General features: G+C 46.9%; 1 protein-coding gene across 2 annotated transcripts in view; it reads left to right on the forward strand.

The window, feature by feature from the left end:
• kcnab1a (potassium voltage-gated channel subfamily A regulatory beta subunit 1a) overlaps nt 1-19,264 on the forward strand; it is a 452,196-nt gene that overhangs the window by 394,375 nt on the left and 38,557 nt on the right. For both annotated transcript variants that reach the window (XM_070882310.1, XM_070882311.1), the window contains exons 6-7: nt 14,903-14,947; nt 17,166-17,209. In XM_070882310.1, the coding sequence (XP_070738411.1) occupies nt 14,903-14,947; nt 17,166-17,209 (89 nt within the window). The remainder of the gene's footprint in view (nt 1-14,902; nt 14,948-17,165; nt 17,210-19,264) is intronic.

Consider the following 19,264-nt stretch of genomic DNA (forward strand, 5'->3'; position numbering starts at 1 on the left):
TATCACGACGAACCAGAGGCTCAGATAGAGGAGGCAGAGGTACATGGGGTGCACACATTCACCACGAATTGCCCCCCGATATTGCTGAATGTTGAACTAATGGACTCCCGGTGTCAATGGAGCTGGACATGGCCGCGAGCCAGTGCATCATGGGCAAAAAGACTTTTGAAAGGTTGTGGCACAACAAGGCCTCAAGGCCAGTCTTAACTCCAGTTCGCACGAAACTAAGAACTTACACTAAAGAACTGATTCCTGTAATTGGCAGTGCTACCGTAAAGGTCTCCTACGATGGAGCGGTGCTCAAGCTACCACTCTGGGTGGTACCGGGCGATAGTCCCATGCTGCTCGGCAGGAGCTGGCTGGGAAAGATACGCTGGAAATGCGACGACGTCCAAGCGCTATCGCCCGCTGACGACACTTTGTGTGCCCAGCTCTTAAACAAATTTCCTTCGCTGTTTGAACCAGACATCGGGAAATTCCAAGGAGCAAAAGTACAGATCCACCTAATTCCGGGGGCGCGACCTATCTATCACAAGGCGAGAGCAGTACCATACATGATGAGAAAAAGGGTAGAGATCGAGCTAGACCGGCTGCAACCAGGGGGCATCATTTCACCGATCGAGTTCAGCGAGTGGGTCAGTCCTATTGTCCCAGTCCTGAAGGGAGATGGCACCATCAGAATCTGTGGCGATTTCAAAGCAACTATCAATCGCTCTCCCTGCAGGACCAGTACCCACTACCAAAGGCCGACGACCTCTTTGCAATGCTGGCGGGAGGAAAGATGTTCACAAAGTTGGATCTGACTTCAGCCTACATGACGCAGGAACTGGAGGAATCATCGAAGGCCCTCACCTACATCAACACGCACAAGGGTCTTTTTGTTTATAACAGATGCCCGTTTGGAATCCGATCAGTGGCAGCGATATTCCAGAGAAACATGGAAAGTTTACTGAAGTCGGTCCCGCACACCGTGGTCTTCCAGGATGACATCTTGGTCACAGGTCGGAACATAGTCGAGCACCTGCAGAACCTGGAGGAAGTTCTTAGTCGACTCAACCGCATGGGGCTCAGGTTAAAACGCTCGAAGTGCGTTTTCCTGGCGCCTGAAGTGAAGTTCCTGGGAAGGAGGATTGCGGCAGACAGCATCAAGCCCACCAACGCGAAGACGGAGGCAATCGAGAACGCACCGAGGCCACAGAACGTGACGGAGCTGCGGTCGTTTCTGGGACTCTTGAACTACTTTGGTAACTTCTTACCGGGTCTCAGCACACTGTTAGAACCACTACATGTCTTACTACAAAAAGGGGGCGAATGGATTTGGGGCAAAAGCCAAGAAAATGCCTTTGTAAAAGTGAGAAAATTGTTCTGCTCAAACAAATTGCTTGTGTTGTATGATCCATGTAAGCGTTTTGTACTAGCATGTGATGCGTCGTCATATGGCGTCGGGTGTGTATTGCAACAAGCTAATGATTTCGGGAAACTGCAACCGGTTGCTTATGCATCCAGGAGTCTGTCTAAGGTTGAGAGAGCCTACAGCATGATTGAAAAAGAAGCGTTAGTGTGTGTCTATGGGATAAAGAAAATGCATCAACACCTGTTTGGGCTAAAATTCGAATTGGAAACTGACCATAAGCCACATATCCCTGTTTTCCGAGAGTAAAGGGATAAATACCGACGCATCGGCCCGCATCCAGAGATGGGCGCTCACGTTGTCCGCATACAACTACGCCATCCGCCACAGGCCAGGCACAGAAAACTGCACCAATGCTCTCAGTAAGCTGCCATTGCCCACCACGGGGGCAGAAATGGCGCAGCCCGCAGATCTAGCCATGGTTATGGAAGCATTTGAGAGTGAGCAATCACTCGTCACTGCCCGGCAGATCAAAACCTGGACAAGCTAGGATCCCTTATTATCTCAAGTCAAAAGTTCTGTGCTTCACAGCAGCTGGTCCAGTGTCCCAGTGGAAATGCAGGAAGAGATAAAGCCGTTCCAGCGGCGCAAAGATGAAATGTCTATACAGGCAGAGTACCTTCTGTGGGGCAATCGAGTAGTGGTCCCCAAGAAGAGCAGAGACACCTTCATCAATGACCTCCACAGTACCCACCCAGGCATCGTAATGATGAAAGCGATAGCAGGATCCCATGTGTGGTGGCCTGGTATCGATGCGGACTTAGAGTTCTGCGTTTACAGATGTAATACATGCTCGCAGTTAAGCAATGTACCGCTAAGTTTATGGTCTTGACCCTCCAAATCGTGGTCTAGGGATACGTCGACTATGCAGGCCCGCTCTTGGGTAAAATGTTCCTTGTGGTTGTAGACGCATACTCCAAGTGGATTGAATGCGAGATAATGTCGACTAGCACGTCCGCTGCCACTACTGAAAGCCTGCAGGTCATGTTTGCCACATACGGCCTACCCGATGTCCTGGTGAGCAACAACGAGCCATGTTTTACCAGTGCTGAGTTCAAAGAATTCATGGCCCATAATGAGATCAAACATGTCACATCTGCCCTGTTTAAACCAGCGTCCAATGGTCAGGCAGAGAGAGCAATGCAAACCAGCACGCAAGGCCTATCCCGAGTCCTGCTTCGCCACCGCACGAGACCCCACTCACTCACTGGGATCCCACTGCTGAACTGCTCATGAAAAGAGCACTTAAGACAAGGCTCTCGTTCGTTCACCCTGATCTACATGAACAGGTAGAGAGCAGATGGCTTCAACAAAGTGCATACCATGATAGCGCAAATGTGTCACGTGAGATTGAAATCAATGATCCTGTATTTGTTTTAAATTATGGACAAGGTCCCAAGTGGCTTCCCGGCACTGTCGTGGCCAAAGAGGGAAGCAGGGTGTTTCGGGTCAAACTTTCAAATGAACTCATTCACCGGAAACACTTGGACCAAATCAAACTCAGATTCACAGACTATCCTGAGCAACCCACCTTGGACCCTACCTTTTGTGATCTCCCAACATACACACCAGTGGCAACCGGCACCACGGTTGACCACGAGGCAGAACCCATCATCCACAGCAGCCCTGCAGGGCTCAACCCACCAGGCAGCCCAGCAAGGCCAGCTGCACAGCAGCCCAGCGAGGGCTCAACAAGTGATTCAATAACACCAACTTTCACAACGAGACAATCATCCAGGGCAAGAAGGGCCATAGATCGACTCACATTGTAAATAGTTACACTATTGACTTTGGGGGAGAGTGTTGTTATATATGTGGACTTGTATTTACTCTCTACAGCCACCAGAGGGCTCATCCCCTGGAATCCCAAGGGATCCCATAATCCCTTGGGAGCACAGGTATTTAAGAAGGCTTCACAAGTTGGAGAGGCACTCTGGAGACCTGCAATAAAAGACTAAGGTCACACTTTACTTTGAGCTCACAGTGTTCAGCCTGACTCTTTCTCCATACACAACAGGTTTGGTCTACGCCACCCGAACAAACAAACCTGTAAAGCCCTCATCCCCCGTAAACAGAGCCCTCCCCCCACGATCTGACTGACTCCTCCATGTGACTGACCCCCCCATATGACTGACCCCTCCATGTGACTGACCCCTCCCGCAATCTGACTGACCCCTCGTGATATGACTGACCCCCCCACCATGTGACTGACCCCCCGCACACTCTGACTGACTCTCTCCCCCCGAGATCTGACTGACCCTCCCAATTATCTGACCCCCACCCCGGTGATCTGACCTACACCCTCCTGATGTCAGATCCCTGGCTGTGGCCCAGAATCTCAGGCCAACCTGCCTGACAGTGAGCCAACCTTCAGTCTGGTGGTTAATTTGGCAGGACCCCCGGAATCATCTCCCCCAACCCCCAACACTCTTCCTGCCTACCTGTTATTATCGGGGCCAACATGTAACATCTTGCTTTGAACGGACTGATTTCAATAGCAATAAAATTGCAGGCAGTGGACCCGTCATTTTCTAATCAGCGAACACCTCCAGTGGTGCAGAATCGCGGACCATTTTGCCCACTGAACTTTCAGCATTCTCCATTAAAAAGTAAGTTTTGGAGATGCTATAGCAGCTCCCAGGAATCCATTATATATCTGTGAAATTGAGAAGTAAATTGAATTTCCTCCATGGCTTATTTTCTCTCTTGATTTGCTCCAGGTGATGAATAGCTTCTGGCATTTACCATTTATTTTTATTGGCACTTGGGTTTGTTGTGTAGATCTATCAGTAAATGCTAAAATAATTGAGCTGTGATCCACAAACTCTTCTCATTTTAGCAGTGCTCACTTGATTTTATCTCTATTCTGCTGAGTACTGGCAGAATGTTTCACATTCAGTTGGTGAACACAGGACTAGACATATCTCAATGCAAATGCTATGGATTCACTTTAGTTTGTTCAGTCACTCCTTTCCTCCTCTAAAGCTCACTCGCTGGCATTTTATGATAATTAGTATTTGTGATGCTCAGATATGTAGAGTGTTTAATATATATATATATATATATATATCAAATGAGTCTGTTTATATAATACAGTTGCATTAATGTGCCTATGTCATTTTGACCTATCTTTTCAACTTTTCCTTTTTGTGTTCACCCTGCTGCCTGTCGTATGAACAGAGGGCAGTTCATTCATTGTCACTCTTGGTGGATCCTGAGTTTTATTTCCATGAATGAATAAACTGATAACTTGTGATAACTTGTGTGCCTCTTAACTGGAATAAAATTCAGACTGTATCAGTAACAATGAAGTATTCTTTTTGTAATACTTGTATAATATTTTAACATGGAAAAAAATGTTGTGCTGCTTCTATTGGTATTCCAATGAGCTGTGCAATGGAGGGTTAGGAAGCAAGTACTGAGCCATGATTTGTGATGTGGTGAGATTCATTGACTGATGATTCCATTTTGCAAGACACCAACAGGAGTCAGAAGGTTGTTCCCTGTAAGAAATATTTTAAATTCCACTTGAGACCTCCATCCACCCCATGATATTGAGAAGTCACCAAATCTCCAGCGACACACCAAGCCACAGCATCATTAAACTACATAAAGCACTGTACAGAAAAAAACTCCGCACTACAAGTCAATAACAACAACAATGTGTGTTTATATAGTCGCCCTAACATAGAAAAAAACTCCAAGGTGCTTCACAGAGGTATAAAGAATAAATGGAGACCAAAGCAGTCCTTTTAATTCTGTGGATTTTAAGGAGGGCTATAAAGAACGAGAGGGGTCTGTTGAGGCAGAGGTGTTTAGAGAGGTAATTGCAGAGCATGGGGCCTAAGCAGCTAAAGGCAGGGCCAGGAATGGTAGAGTGAAAGGGGGCGAGGTAGATGCACAAAAGGCCAGAGTCAGAGCAATGGACAGTTCAGAGAAAGTGTATGGGACTGGAGGAAGTTGCAGAGGATTAGGGAAAGGAAAGGCCATGGAAGGATTTAAATATTGTGATAGTAATTTTGAATTGGAGGCATTGGGGGATCAGGAGCCAATGCACGTCAACGGTGACAGGGATGATGGCTAGATGGGACTTGGTGCAAGATAGGATATGGGCAGCAGTGTTTTGAAGGAGATGAAATTTACTGAGGGTGCTGAAGTGGAGGCCAAATAGGAGAGACATTACTGATTTCATGGGCTAGAACCTCCACTTTTGCGCTTATCGCCCAAAAATGGGCGTTATTTCTGACGTGGGTTTTCAGATCGCCGGCTTCTCGCCCATTCTCAAAGCACCTAGTCTCCATTTTTGAAAATGGGCGTTACCGCGAGCGATATGAAATGGGCAGTAGCGTTAAATTTTTTTGACCTTCTGCCATAAAGTGTGGCTGTCCTTAGCAATGGCATGGCAACGCTCGATTCCCACGATTCAGGAGGTCAGGGGTCATCATGACATGCGCAGAAGAGGAAACAGAGAGAGAGGGAGCTCAGAGGGACTGAAGGCATGTCTGGATGTGGCTGCTTTGGGAGGAAGGAGGGAGACTTTAGAGCTTCACACCAAGTAGGAAAAGAAAAATTAGCTGTTACCAGCCACATATTTGCCCGAATTTGGCCTAAAATGGAGAGAGAGAAGGAAGCATCACAGCACGCTGTGGAGACTGATGCTGGAGAGAGCAGTGAGGTGCGAGAGGAGCACATTGGAGGGTGCAAAAGAGCCAGGAAGTTCTCGGACAAGGCAAATGCCCCCCTCCTGCAGGAGGTCGAGTCACGCTGGGGTGATTTGATACAGGGAGGGCGTGGGAAGCCCACCCCAAAGGCCTACCAGAAGATATGGACCGAGATAGCAGAGGTGGTCTCGTCGGTGACCAACGAGGTGTGTGAGGGCAACCAATGGCGCAAACGATGGAACAACCTTGTGGGATCCGCAAGAGTAAGTATTACATTGATTTACATGTACTTATGTATTTAAATAATTTGATTTGTAACAGTCATGAGTGACTTTCATCAGATGTGAGGTATTTCACTTTTACCGGGAATGTTGTACTCAAAGCCTGCGGTCACGCTGCACGTCTTTAGGTAAATAATGATAATTATCATAATAATCATGATTACATCTGTCGGTTATGTGTTGTATCAGTCTCTGTGACAGTACCTAGCAATGATATCACGCAATGATCTCATGCCATGTCGTCCTGTCACCCTTTACAGAAGAAGTTATCGACGATGAGGTCCGTGCAGAGGCGAACAGGTGGGGGGCCACCAGTCCCCAGCAACATCACTGAGATGGAGGAGCGGGTGCTCACACTCGTGGAGAAGCACACCCGGACAGCCACACAAGCATCTGCAGACCCTGAAGTGATGCCATGTGAGTAAAGCTTACACCATTGCGTGATGTGAAGTCAATAGATGCCACACTCACTCATATCATATATGATAGATGATTTCTAAAATTGTCAGAAATAATGATGGCCTAATGAAAATCATTGGAATGCAAATGTGTTGATGGTCATGAAATGTGATGTCAGCAATGATTTTGAGAGCGGTGGTGCTTTTGTCGTGCATATGGTATGTGTAGCGCTGGACTCACCTTGTGACCCTAGCACCCCCTTCTCCTCTAATAACCTCATTTATGTTCTGCAGCTCAGCCACTAGTGCGTCCAGAAGGTGGGGGCGTGGGGCCCGACTCTCCGGACGATCCTACATCTGGTGCTGAGGAGTTCCGATTCTCGCCCGTCAATCCGTTGGGTCTGTTCTCCACGGATGAGAGCGCCGACTTCGAGGAACCTGCATCGCCACGCTCCAGAAGCCACTCTACCCCAAGGCCATCTAGTGGTCCTCCAGTCATTCCCACCTCCACTCTGGAGGTACCGGCCCCAAGCACCTCGCCTCGCCACAGGGCACCGCATTTGTCCCCAGGACGGCGCTAAACCTGCGGAGGCCTCGTGGATGCGGCAGGTCTGTTCCACGAGCGCCACGTGACAGCAGAGAGATGGTACAGTTGTCCAGGAGGACTGTAGACATTGGTGACCAGCTCATCGAAGCATATCCGATCAGCTGGCCACCATGACCGAGTACATTCCGCGGATGGCGGAGGCCCTGGATGCTATAGCCAAAGCACTGTTGGCACAGGCCTCCCAGTGGTCCCCGAGCGCGGCACTCCACCCCTAGATTCCGCACCACCACTGCGAACGACAGATGAGAGCAAGGACCAAGATCCTGCTTCTGCATCAGAGAATGCTTTCCCCCTCGGCACCCCCTGCTCCCGTGCCCGTGCAACGACCGCATCTGCCTTCATCCCCCCAATGAGGCATCCCCTGAGGAGCTCCTTGGCCAGGCGCCATGGAGCAAAGAGGGGAAGCGGTAGAAGTGGGGAGAAGAAGGGGAGGGGGGAAGGAAAGTGAGGTGCATGGCCGCAGGTGATGGCTGTGTTATATCTCCATCTGGGTGTATGCAATTTGTTGTAAAGTATGGGGGCTGGGGACACCCTCCTGCTTTGCCTTTTTATTCTGTGTTGCTGGACATGTTGAACATTTGACTGATGTCAATGATGGAAAAAGTGGGGTGTGGACGGGGGTTGGGTGTTATTGCCTGTGATACTTATGATTTCAGACCAATGTTGGTATAAAATTTTTGTTATTGAACATAACCTCATTGAGCATTGTCTCAGATAGCTGCACCGTTACACACTGGTGATTCCTTAACATGAAAGGGTAAATACAACTTAACTTCAATCAATGTAAACTTTAACTGGCACCAATGTGATGGACACCATTGATGTCTGAGCTGCACACACACAACAGTGTGTCAGCGTTGTCACTCACATCAACGCTCTTTCAGGCAAATTGTTCAGATATCAGCTCCTCACGTAAGAATCTTGCAGCCATGTAGCCACCTTTCCTGCGGTCTGCAGGGGGTCGTGGGCATGGTTGCATAGTCAGCCTGATTGTCTGGTCCTATGTCAATGTCCAGCCCCTTGTCCTCATCTTCCTCTCTCTCATGAGGTGGAGCATCAATGCCTTCTGGAAATTCTTGGCCCCTCATGATAACCAGGTTGTGCAGCATCGAGCACATGACCATGAATTTAGCTACTTGCTCAGGGTTGTATTGTAGTTCCCCTCCTGAGTGGTGAAGACATCTGAAGCACTGCTTAAGCACAGTTATTGTTATTGCATTGAAAGTATAATAGCGATTGATCAAAAGTATTGATTTCCTTACTAAAATATAGCTGGAGTAAAGCCCCAATAGTCCAGAGTCTGAAAATATGTCTGTTGAGATGGTCACTTCACCTGAGAAGAACTCCAGAGTCAATGCAAACTCCCCCGAAGTTGAGGCAGCCTTTTGAATGAAGCGACCTGCGATTTTAAAAATGCCAGCCATATCGCTGGCGTTCGTTCAAAACAGTTTCACTTTTTCTGAGCGGTTTTTTGGGCGAGCGATATTGTGGGCAATATGTGTGCGAGGTGGTGAAAGTGACGTTGGGCGATCTCCTGGGCGTTAGTTTCACCAAATGTCTCTTTACAACAAAAAATAGTGGGCGGGCGGTATTACTGAATCTCGGCTTTAAATCAGTACGGAAATTAACGCTGGGCGATATTATGGCCGTTGATTTCACCCATTCTGATGACTGCGCCCCCAAAAAGTAGGCGGGCGATAATATTTTTTCCTGGCGTTAAGCACAAGGGGAAAGTAACGCTCGGCAATAAGTTTCCTAAAAATGCCCATCAGTTTCCATTTTGTGCCAAAATGGGCGATATCTGGACATTATACATCATTTCAGTGGTAAAATGGACGTTAAGCATACAAATAAAGTGGAGGTTCTAGCCCCATGTTTTTTCTGAATAATTTTTGGGGGAATTCAGTGATTAGTTTCAGTTTATCAGTGTGAATGAGAATTATTTGTACACCACAGAGTGTTATTTGTTAACTGCAGTGTTCAAACAACCTTACTGCAGTCATTCACACTGTGGAATTAAGTGTTCAGTGAGTATCAGTAGATGCATTGATAAACTGTGGTGGTCATGTCTTTCTGAGTGCTGTAGTGCACTCCATCCTGTAAAGTGAATGTCATTGGTCTCAGTCAACTGCTCATCATCATCATCATAGGCAGTCCCTCGGAATCGAGGAAGACTTGCTTCCACTCTTAAAAATGATTCCTTAGGTGGTTGAACTGTCCAATACAAGAACCACAGTCCCTGTCACAGGTGGGACAGATAGTCGTTGGGGAAAGGGTGGGTGGGACAGGTTTGCCGCACGCAGTTTCCACTGCCTGCGCTTGGTTTCTGCATGCTCTCGCCGATGAGACTCGAGGTGCTCGACGCCTCCATTACCACATTAATATATAGATTTACCATTTGACTTAAGGCAAGTGCTATGTCACGGTTTTATTTGATTAATTTACCCTTTTCCATTTGCCATGGTAATTAAGTGAACCTTTAATCAATATTTTTCATGTACATTAGAACCAAACTATTAAAGGGGCTGTGGCAGCATACTTACATCAGCTTGTCTTGATAACCACTTAGATTTTAATTACAGTAAGAAGCAAAAGCAAGTCAGTATTTGCTGTTTTTTCCATTTTTCTTTAATGTTAAATATATTTCTTTAAGTATGATCTTAAGAGAACAGTAATTACAAGTCAGTTCTATAAAAACAAGGAGAAACACTGAACAACATAAAGTTGACTTACCCATATATTTAAATAAATTGTCAATTTTAAAACAAATATAGAGGGAATTGGTTTCTGGAAACCAGGCAGGTAAGGAGATAAAATCTACAGAGCGACTGCCAATGTTCTCGTTATTATTTTTTGGGGGTGCGTAGCCCCTATTCAGATTATCGCACATGCACGGTTTTTCCATTTAAAAGCCAGCGAGCAGCCTGCGTGGGACCTCCAGACCATTGTGCAGCTTAACAGGAACATTGGTAACTGCATACGTCATGCCTGGATCTGGGCTTTGCTGATTTTTACCAGTATTTCTGGATAGGCGACTAAGCCATGCACCCAAAGCTGGTGGGATCCTTCTTTAAATATGCAGATTGGAGTCCAATGATGTCATTGGGTCCTGACTGCAATTTTTATCCCGGCCTGAGCGCGTACGCTATTGCAGCTTTCTCGCCAGGTGAAAGCCTGCCAGAAGAGGATGGGAAACAGCAGAGCCCATTCAAGGTAAGTTGTTTTTTTTTTACTTTCCTTGATGGGAAATGCGCCTCTGGGCTCCATAAGAAAATTTAGACCTTCCTTCCCTGGTTTCACCCCTTCCCTGCCCTGAAACACCCCAGAACCCCAGTCCCCACACTTACCTGAGTGCAGCAGGTAGACCTTGGCTGCCCAATTTTCCGTGGGCCAAAGCCACTTCTGACCCATTCCAGTGGATAGTCGACCTGCGGCATGTTTCCCACAGGAAACCCACTGGGAGTTAAAAGTGACCCCATAGTTCATGTGTTAATTCATTACATTATAGTTTGGGTTTATTTCTTGATATAATGAAACTCAGTTGATGAAACAAAATGGGGTAGAAATTGCGGTCGGACGCTTCCTGCGGGGGGATGCCTCGGACCTGCAAAAAACCTGGTGGTCCAGGAGGTTCGTAGATTCACACTCCTGGGCCTCTCCGGTACTCCTGGGTAGAGGACCATGTATCCCGGGGTGCATGCAGTTCGTAAGCGGCCCTGGGATCATGTGGGCTTGCCCAACCAATAAAAGGGAATCCCTATTCATACTTATGGAGAAATCTGTTTGTATGGAATCACTTAAATAATACACGAACACATGAAATATATATATTTAAACATTGCATATTTAAAAATTAATTAAAATGGCATTTAATTAAAAACATAAACAACAAATTAAATTTGTTGAAAAAAAATTTATGGGGGGAGAAATTTGCGTCATTTGCGCCTCCCAGGGGTGTTAACGGAGCGCAAACGACTTCTCATCTGGGGCACCAGGGCCACTACCGACTCCCACGAAAGTTAGAGGCGCTAACCAGTAGGCCCCGCCCTGGTAGTGACCCAGGCCACTGTGCCGGTGATGATGATGTCACAGAGTGAAAATTCAGTAGCGCCCTATGAGGCTGCCGTGAGCGATGTCCGCGCCAACTTCGCGGGTTGCCAACTGGGCTTCAGTCCGCTCGCGGAGCGAAAATTAAAGGGGAGATGTGGTACCGAGATTTTTATAAATGGTCGACATACCGATTGCGGCCTTGCCCTCTTGAAATTGTGGGGTCCGTGCTGCAACGTTGCAGCCCGGCACTCCGCTTCTGTGCTGGGCTGCTGCCACAGCACCCTGCTTCCCAGTGGTGAAGTGGTGGCCCCTTCTCCTCAATGCAGAGTCTACTGCATGCCCTCCCCTTTAATGGAAGGGGAGGGCCCTGTGCTCCCACCAGTGCTATGTGCCTCTCCGCGTAGTGCAGGAAAATTACGGATGTTACCGCCCCAATCCCGCCCCTGAGAGGAAGTGGAGCATGCGACATTCCGTTCCACTTCCTCTTGGGTGAAAAGCTGCCGGGGCCAGACTTCCGTCCTTGGTGCAGGAAGTCTCGCCTCCCAGCTGGTACCACAAACAGGGCGGTACCAAATTTCACCCCCTATATGTTTTAATGGGGCTCAAAATAAACTTACCATATTGGACAGGGTTTTAAATGTATAAAAGTGTGCGCAAATTTTATTTTTCTATTTTTTTTAAAACACTTACGCTGGTAAAAGCAGGCCTTACGACCAGGCATAAGAATTTCAAGTGATTTTGCTGGACAGAAGTTGGGCAAATAGCCATTTCTTTTGGAGTAATACGATCTGCCAAGAGGTCTCTTGACAGATCACAAGTTCCGGGTTTCAGCGCATACGCAGTGTTTGCCTAAACCCGCAACTGGTAAGGCTCCTACGGGCACGTGTGCATCTCGTATGCGGCAAGCAAATAGGGACCGTGTTAACTGAAATGACTTTTTAATGAAGCTTCTGTAATGGAGGTTCATTCATAGTTCATGAGATGCAAGTGTTTATAAAAAAAAGTGTTGAAACAGATGGCCTGAGTAGGTGGCACAGCACTCAATATTCTAATGCACCACACCATGGAGAGGTGAAGCTTGGATTCCTGCTCATAACCTCCTGCACAACAAGATCCTTTCTCTGCCAGTGCCCCAGTTGAAGGCACAGAGCAGACACTGAGTGGGTGTAATATATTTGCTTTTCAAAGGATAAAAATTGGAATTTTAAGCTTCCAAAGAAAGATAAAGGTAGGATAAAGGAGAATAGTGTTAATGGCAAATGAACAGGCTGGATAAAGCATTGGCTTAGCAGTAGAAAGCAAAGCTTGGTGTGGGGGACAGTGACGAGTGGAGCTCTGCAAGGATATTTCCTGTGCCCATTGATGTTTACATCCCCACCTGGTACAAATGAGTGGAGCATGCACGGGGGCCACGCTATCCATTTGTATCTGAAGGTTGCAAACGGGATCCTACAACTGCCATAGGACCCCGATTTGCATAATGAAGCAGCTATATGCTCGTAAATTTCATACGGCAGCAGGGGGGGGCAGGGCGGGGGGAGGGGCCTTGGGCATTAACCTGGGCAGCCAACAGTTGAAAATCAACCCCAATTCATTTATAATTTGATGTCAAGGTTTCTTTTGCTGCCATTTGCTCAATTTGAGAGTGTATGAATGTTTCAGTTAAGTAATTGGATTACAACAGTGCGTTGATAGTGGGAAATGACTATAGAAGGCTAAACAATTATAAGGTGAGGAAGGCATTACTATGTACAAGAGACAGAATAGTAGAACATAGAACATAGAAAATAGGTGCAGGAGTAGGCCACCTCGGCCTTTCGAGCCTGCACTGCCATTCAATAAGATCATGGCTGATCATTCCTCAGTACCCCTTTCCTGCTTTCTCTCCATACCCCTTAATCCCCTTAGCCGTAAGGGCCATATCTAATTCCCTCTTGAATATATCCAATGAACTGGCATCAACAACTCTCTGCGGCAGGGAATTCCACAGGCTAACAACTCTCTGAGTGAAGAAGTTTCTCCTCATCTCAGTCCTAAATGACCTACCCCTTATCCTAAGTCTGTGTCCCCTGGTTCTGGACTTCCCCAACATCGGGAACATTCTTCCCGCATCTAACTTGTCCAGTCCCGTCAGAATCTTATATGTTTCTATGAGATCCCCTCTCATCCTTCTAAACTCCAGTGTATAAATTCCCAGTTGATCCAGTCTCTCCTCATATGTCAGTCCAGCCATCCCGGGAATCAGTCTGGTGCAGATTCAATAGTAACTTTCAAAAGGGAATTGGATATACTCTTGAAATGGAAAAAATTGCAAGGCTATGGGGGGAAAGGGCAGGGTCATGGGACTAATTTGGACAGCTCTTTCAAAGAGCCGGCACATGATGGGCTGAATGGCCTCCTTCTGTGCTGTAAAATTTAATGAAATTTAAGTTGATGACCTAATGGTAGCATGTTAAGGTCCTTGGCTTTCCCTGCAGATCAGTAACACTACCTTTGCAATGACACACTGAAATGATCTTTTAAACACAAGCAGCTTGGCTGTTGCCCAACACTTCAGTACCTGTAACTCGACACAAACACAGATCACAAACATTCTGGAAAGAGTGTCATTCAAGTGCTGGTGAACTTGTTTATTTCTGTGTTGCATTTTGTTGGGTTTTATAAGATACTTTTTTTTCAAAATAACAGATGAAAAAACATATTGCACATATATTAATGATATTAGACACTATTGTTCTGTCTAATCCAGAAAGCAGCTGCACAATTTATTTATAATATTGGTCAGTCATGAGTCATAGCTTTCTCAGCCTGAAAGGAGCTGCCATTTATCATCAACATTTTTTTTTATATAAGTACATTAAAAGGCTCATTAGCTATAAAATCACTTACATTTTCAAAATAAATGCTTAACTTGCAGAAATGATCTGTTTGGAAGTAATTATTTTCTCAAAATTCTTGTTATGTTTCATGATTTTTCGACCAGCTTCCCATAGAAAGGATTGAGAAAAAAAGCTACTTTCAATGTTGTGTTTTTAAAAACATAGTGGAGTATAAATTGATATGTGCTGCCCTGTTTATAGGGCATAAAATGGGCGCAAAGCATATCAATTTAGCAGCAGGACCCTGCACCTGATCAGCGCAGGTGTTGCCCCCACTGTTACATTCATGGGGCCCATTATTTAGGCATCCCAGGCAGCCACCTAAAACAAACATAAGGCTACTTTAATCAGGTAATTAGGGACCTAACACCTGTTGAAGGATCCCGGTATAAAATTTGTTCCCGATGAGAGAGACAAGCATTGAGCCACTTGGGTTTCTTCTGCCACCATTCTATGGCCTCGAACTATGGGTACGTTTTTTTTTAAACTTTCTGTGAAGCCAAGAGTTCACCGAGACCCAAATTTATAATTATCCTTTTAACAATCAATGTAAGTAGAAAAAACACCAGCTTTTGTTGTGCATGTGATTGAAATATTCTTTTGAATCTCTTTCAGACGATCAAGCCTGGTGATAACAACTAAGCTGTACTGGGGAGGAAAGTGAGTGCTTATTATAGCTGCCTGTCTTTCTGTTTCTTTGCCTTAGATTTTTTTAATACAAATTCAGAAGCTAAATGTAATTAATTTTGTTGCATTGAATTGATTTTATTAGAGTCAACAGCAACAGCAATTTTTAATTATTCAACTAATGGACTCCCTTAATGGATCAGCTTGATGTATGACTTCTGCCTGGTTCTCTTCTTGCATTGCACAATGCCATAGAAACTTAAAAAAACCAAATAGCAACTGAGTCAGTGCCCATTTAAAGACTTTAATATTCTACATACCTTTCCATATCTTTCCATGCCTTTACCTACCTCTTCCTGGCAGTTCACCTCCCACTTCCCCATCTCTCATAGTCTCTTGTGTATACCCATGAGCTGAAATGGGAAGTCCCGCCTGCTGTTAATTCAGACATCATAAGTGAGCCTGTCCTCTTCCACCTCACTCAGCATCCACAAGTGTACTTCCATCAGTGGATCACTGAATGGTGATCAGAACAGGATCCCAAACTGAGTTTCCCTTCCCTGAGGCCCATTGTAGGATCTCCACTACCTCCTTTACTGACATCAGATAAGTCAGCACATACCAGGGATCAGGCTTGGTATTTTCATAGTGTGTACGACTTAGAGATGTGGCCCTGAAATTCCTTGGGGGTATTGTTGGTCTCCATCCATAATCCCGGTTGTGCTGGATCTCCACCATTTCTGGCAGTATCCTAGTTCTGGGAGTCAGAACCTCTGTCTGCCCCTTACAAGGCAAATGAAGGCAAAAGGGCGGATTCTCCCTACCCTAGGTGTTTCCCCCTCCCCCTAGGTTTATACAGATCAGTGTAACAGTGGAGGCCAGTACACTGAGTGAGGTAAGGGACACGAGCCTCCACAAGGGTGGATATGGGCCCCACCAAGCAGCCTAGACGTCCAAAGAACCTCGCAAGTAAGTTTGGATTTCAGGATTGGCTCTCCAGCCCAGGAGGCTCAGAGGAGCATGGTCAGGGTCAGGGATAGTGGGGGTAACCTGGGCAACCTCCCCCCCACCCCTGCCAACTCCATCGCGGGTGGTGACCAGAGTTTCCAGCCTCGGGACATTCAGGTGCCAGCAATGTGCCAGAGATCATGCTTGCGCTCACAATGCCTCATGCTAATAGTTGCCCACACACTCTAGCAGAGCAAGTAATGGAGGGCACCAACTGATCACGTACTGAGATATTTCAGCCCCGTAAACCCTACCTTAGCCATCAGGAAGCTGAATGTGCTCACTTTTAAAGCAAAGCAAGAATTTCAAAAATAGATTAGATTTGTTTATGTATCTTTACAAATAACTCAGAAAATTCTGAACACAGAAGAAAATTCTCCCTGTAGGTGGCACATCACATTTAATCAGATAAATGCATCCAACATAATATGACAGGTTCAAAGAGTGTACAAAAAATACAGTCTTAACAGCCCTTCATTTAAATTTGATTGTTTTTGTAAATGTCTTCATTATTCATGAAGTCTTTTTAAAACGTCTCCCCTTTTCAGACTGATTGCTGCTCCTCCTTGCAGGCGCATAGGCTGATCTGGGAAGTCTGGTCACCATTAATGACAGTCAGTGATCATAAACAGAACATGTTGAAAATACACAGCAGCCAATCTGTGATCTCTGGCAGGTGATTCAATCTGAACGGACAGAGCTGGTCAGTGCCACCTCCCTTCAGTGTGGTGCTCCATCTGTAGCCTTCTGGAAGCTGACTAAACTCCCCTGTTTAAGGGAGATAAATCTGAGTGACAGGCAGCCCTTGCATTTCTGACCTTATGTTTGGGAGACAGGTGCTTCACTGCTTCATTTACCAAGTTCAGAAACCCATGAACAAGTATCTCCATACATATGTGATTTGTATTATCTTCTATTGAAGGTGAATAGAATTTGAATTTCAAACAAATCTATCAGTAAATAGGTTAATATGCATCTTTCCTTCTTATGATGGGCCCATATTTATATGCACTAGATTTACATTCAGAAGCCACCAACAACAAAAAAATAGAACTCTCACAATCTGAACAGCAAATGTAATTTCTTGCAGGTAAGTGCCTTTCCTTTGGGGAGAAATCTCTGGAGAATGAGAGAAACTTCAACAAAAACTTCAGTCACTGAAAGTGTCAGATGATTTCTGATTTATTGTTTGAGTCCTGTGGGAAAGTACAATGTACTAATATATCTTTGATGTCATCCACAGGGCTGAAACTGAAAGAGGCCTTTCTCGAAAACATATTATTGAAGGTAGACATCACAATATGTGATTGAGCATTACTCAAACTCTGCATCCTTACCTTTGACCATTTGGCTTGGGTTCTGTAAATCTATTTATTCCACAGTATCAAATATTAATTTACCATTAGGGATTCTACTTAGCTGTCAGGTTGGAATTATACTGCCTACTGAAAAGGGGGTTATAAATAATGTAACAGGGACCTTAAGGGATAATGATCATTTGTGGTTATGTGATGGTCTTGTTATGTGTCTGTATCACTGTTCCTTCCACTCATGGACTGCTGGCTGAAATGTGGTTGTGACAGCTTTTTCTGTAGTGTGGGCTGATATATTCAGACTTTGTACAGAATACCTGTAAAGAAGTATGAATATAGAAGCTGGTATGTTTAATGTTTTTATTGCCCTGTACCACCCAGCTTGCTTCAGCCAGGATATGTCAGTCAGGTGCACTCTGTAATTTAGTCAGCAGGGATCAAATTTACAATGGGATGAGCCAACAGTGCCATTTTCATTCCCTGTCTCTCTCTAAAACGTAGTATCCAAGCACAGTGAGATGTTCAACTGTTTCCAGAGATCTGGCTACAAACTGTCAGAACAGCCATGTCAGTACCAGTCAGGGTTAGGTTACAGGCAATTCAAACACTCATCGCTGCAGACATAGCTGTGAAACTGGCTCCACACTATGGGCCCAAGTTTCGGGCCACGCCTAGAATGGTGCAGCCCCGATCTGGACGCCCGTTTTTCACGCCTAAAAAAAACTTACCTATTCTCCGGCTCGTGGGGAGCTGGGCGCGGTGCAGCACGAGCTGTGGGGGGCGGAGCCAGGTCCCTGCGCTGAAAACAGTGCCAGTTCCTCTGCACATGCGCGCTACAGTGGGCGCGCATGTGCAGTAGCTCCAGGCGCCCAAAACTCTGTGGGAGGAGCCCGAAGCACGCAGCCCCTAGCCCTGGCCGAATGGCCTCACTGGGGCTGCGTGGATAAGGCTGCCTCCCACGCCCAGCTCCTGTTTCCTCCAGACCGGACCTGACCAGACTCGACTCCCGCTCCCCCCACCCCCGGACCGGAGCCCCCCCCCCCACCACCACCACCAGACCGGACCCAATCCCTCACCAACCCCCACACCGGACCCGACCCCCACCCCACCACACCGGAGCGGACCAGGACGCCCCCCCCCTCCCCCCACCACCAGACCGGACCCAATCCCCCACACCGGACCCGACCCTCCCCCCCACACTGGACCCGACCCCCACCCCCCACCCCACCGGACCCGACCCGACCCAACCTCCCCGCCCTCCCCGCACCCGACCCGACCTCCCGACCCGACCCGCGCTCCCCACCCCCCCCCCTCCCCGACCTCCGCTCCACCCCCCCTCCCAACCCGACCCGCGCTCCCGAACCCCCCCCCCCCTCCGGACCCGGGACCCGACGCCACCTACCTGTAAATCCGGTGCTGGGGGCAGGCCCAGCCTGAAGTCCGGCCCGGCCCGTTCAGTCTCCCTCTCCTTTCTCTCCTTTCTCCCTTCTCTCCCTCCCTCCCTTCTTCCTCTCCCCCCTCCCCACTCCTCTCCCTCCTCCCCTCTCCTGCCCCCCTCCCCTCTCCTCCCCCCCTCCTCCTCTCCCCCCTCCAACCCCTCCTCCTTCCCCCCCACTTCCACCACCCTCCTCCCCCTCCCCTTGCTCCCCCCTCCTCCCCCTCCCCTCGCTGTCAGAAACACAGACACAGGCAGACAGAGAGTGAGAGACACACACACAGACAGATAGAGACACTGACAGAGACACACTGCGGGGGGGGTGGGGGGGCGGGGGCATCCCAGCACGCTGTTGGAGGACTCCCGGTGCTGCATTCGGTAAGTAGAAAATGTTTTATTTCTTTTTTAAATTTTTTTTATTTTTTATTTTTTTTTGATTGATTTATTGATGTATTTATCATTTATTATTGATGATGGCTCTTTATTTGTAAAACTGAAGTGTTTAATGTTTGTAAACTTCCCTTTAAACCCCCCCATTCCCTACACCTGATTTGTAACCTACGTCTGATTTTCTAAGTGTAGACAAGGTTTTTC

This window comes from Pristiophorus japonicus, chromosome 6 (assembly GCF_044704955.1).
Source record: "Pristiophorus japonicus isolate sPriJap1 chromosome 6, sPriJap1.hap1, whole genome shotgun sequence".
Taxonomy (NCBI): Eukaryota; Metazoa; Chordata; class Chondrichthyes; family Pristiophoridae; genus Pristiophorus; species Pristiophorus japonicus.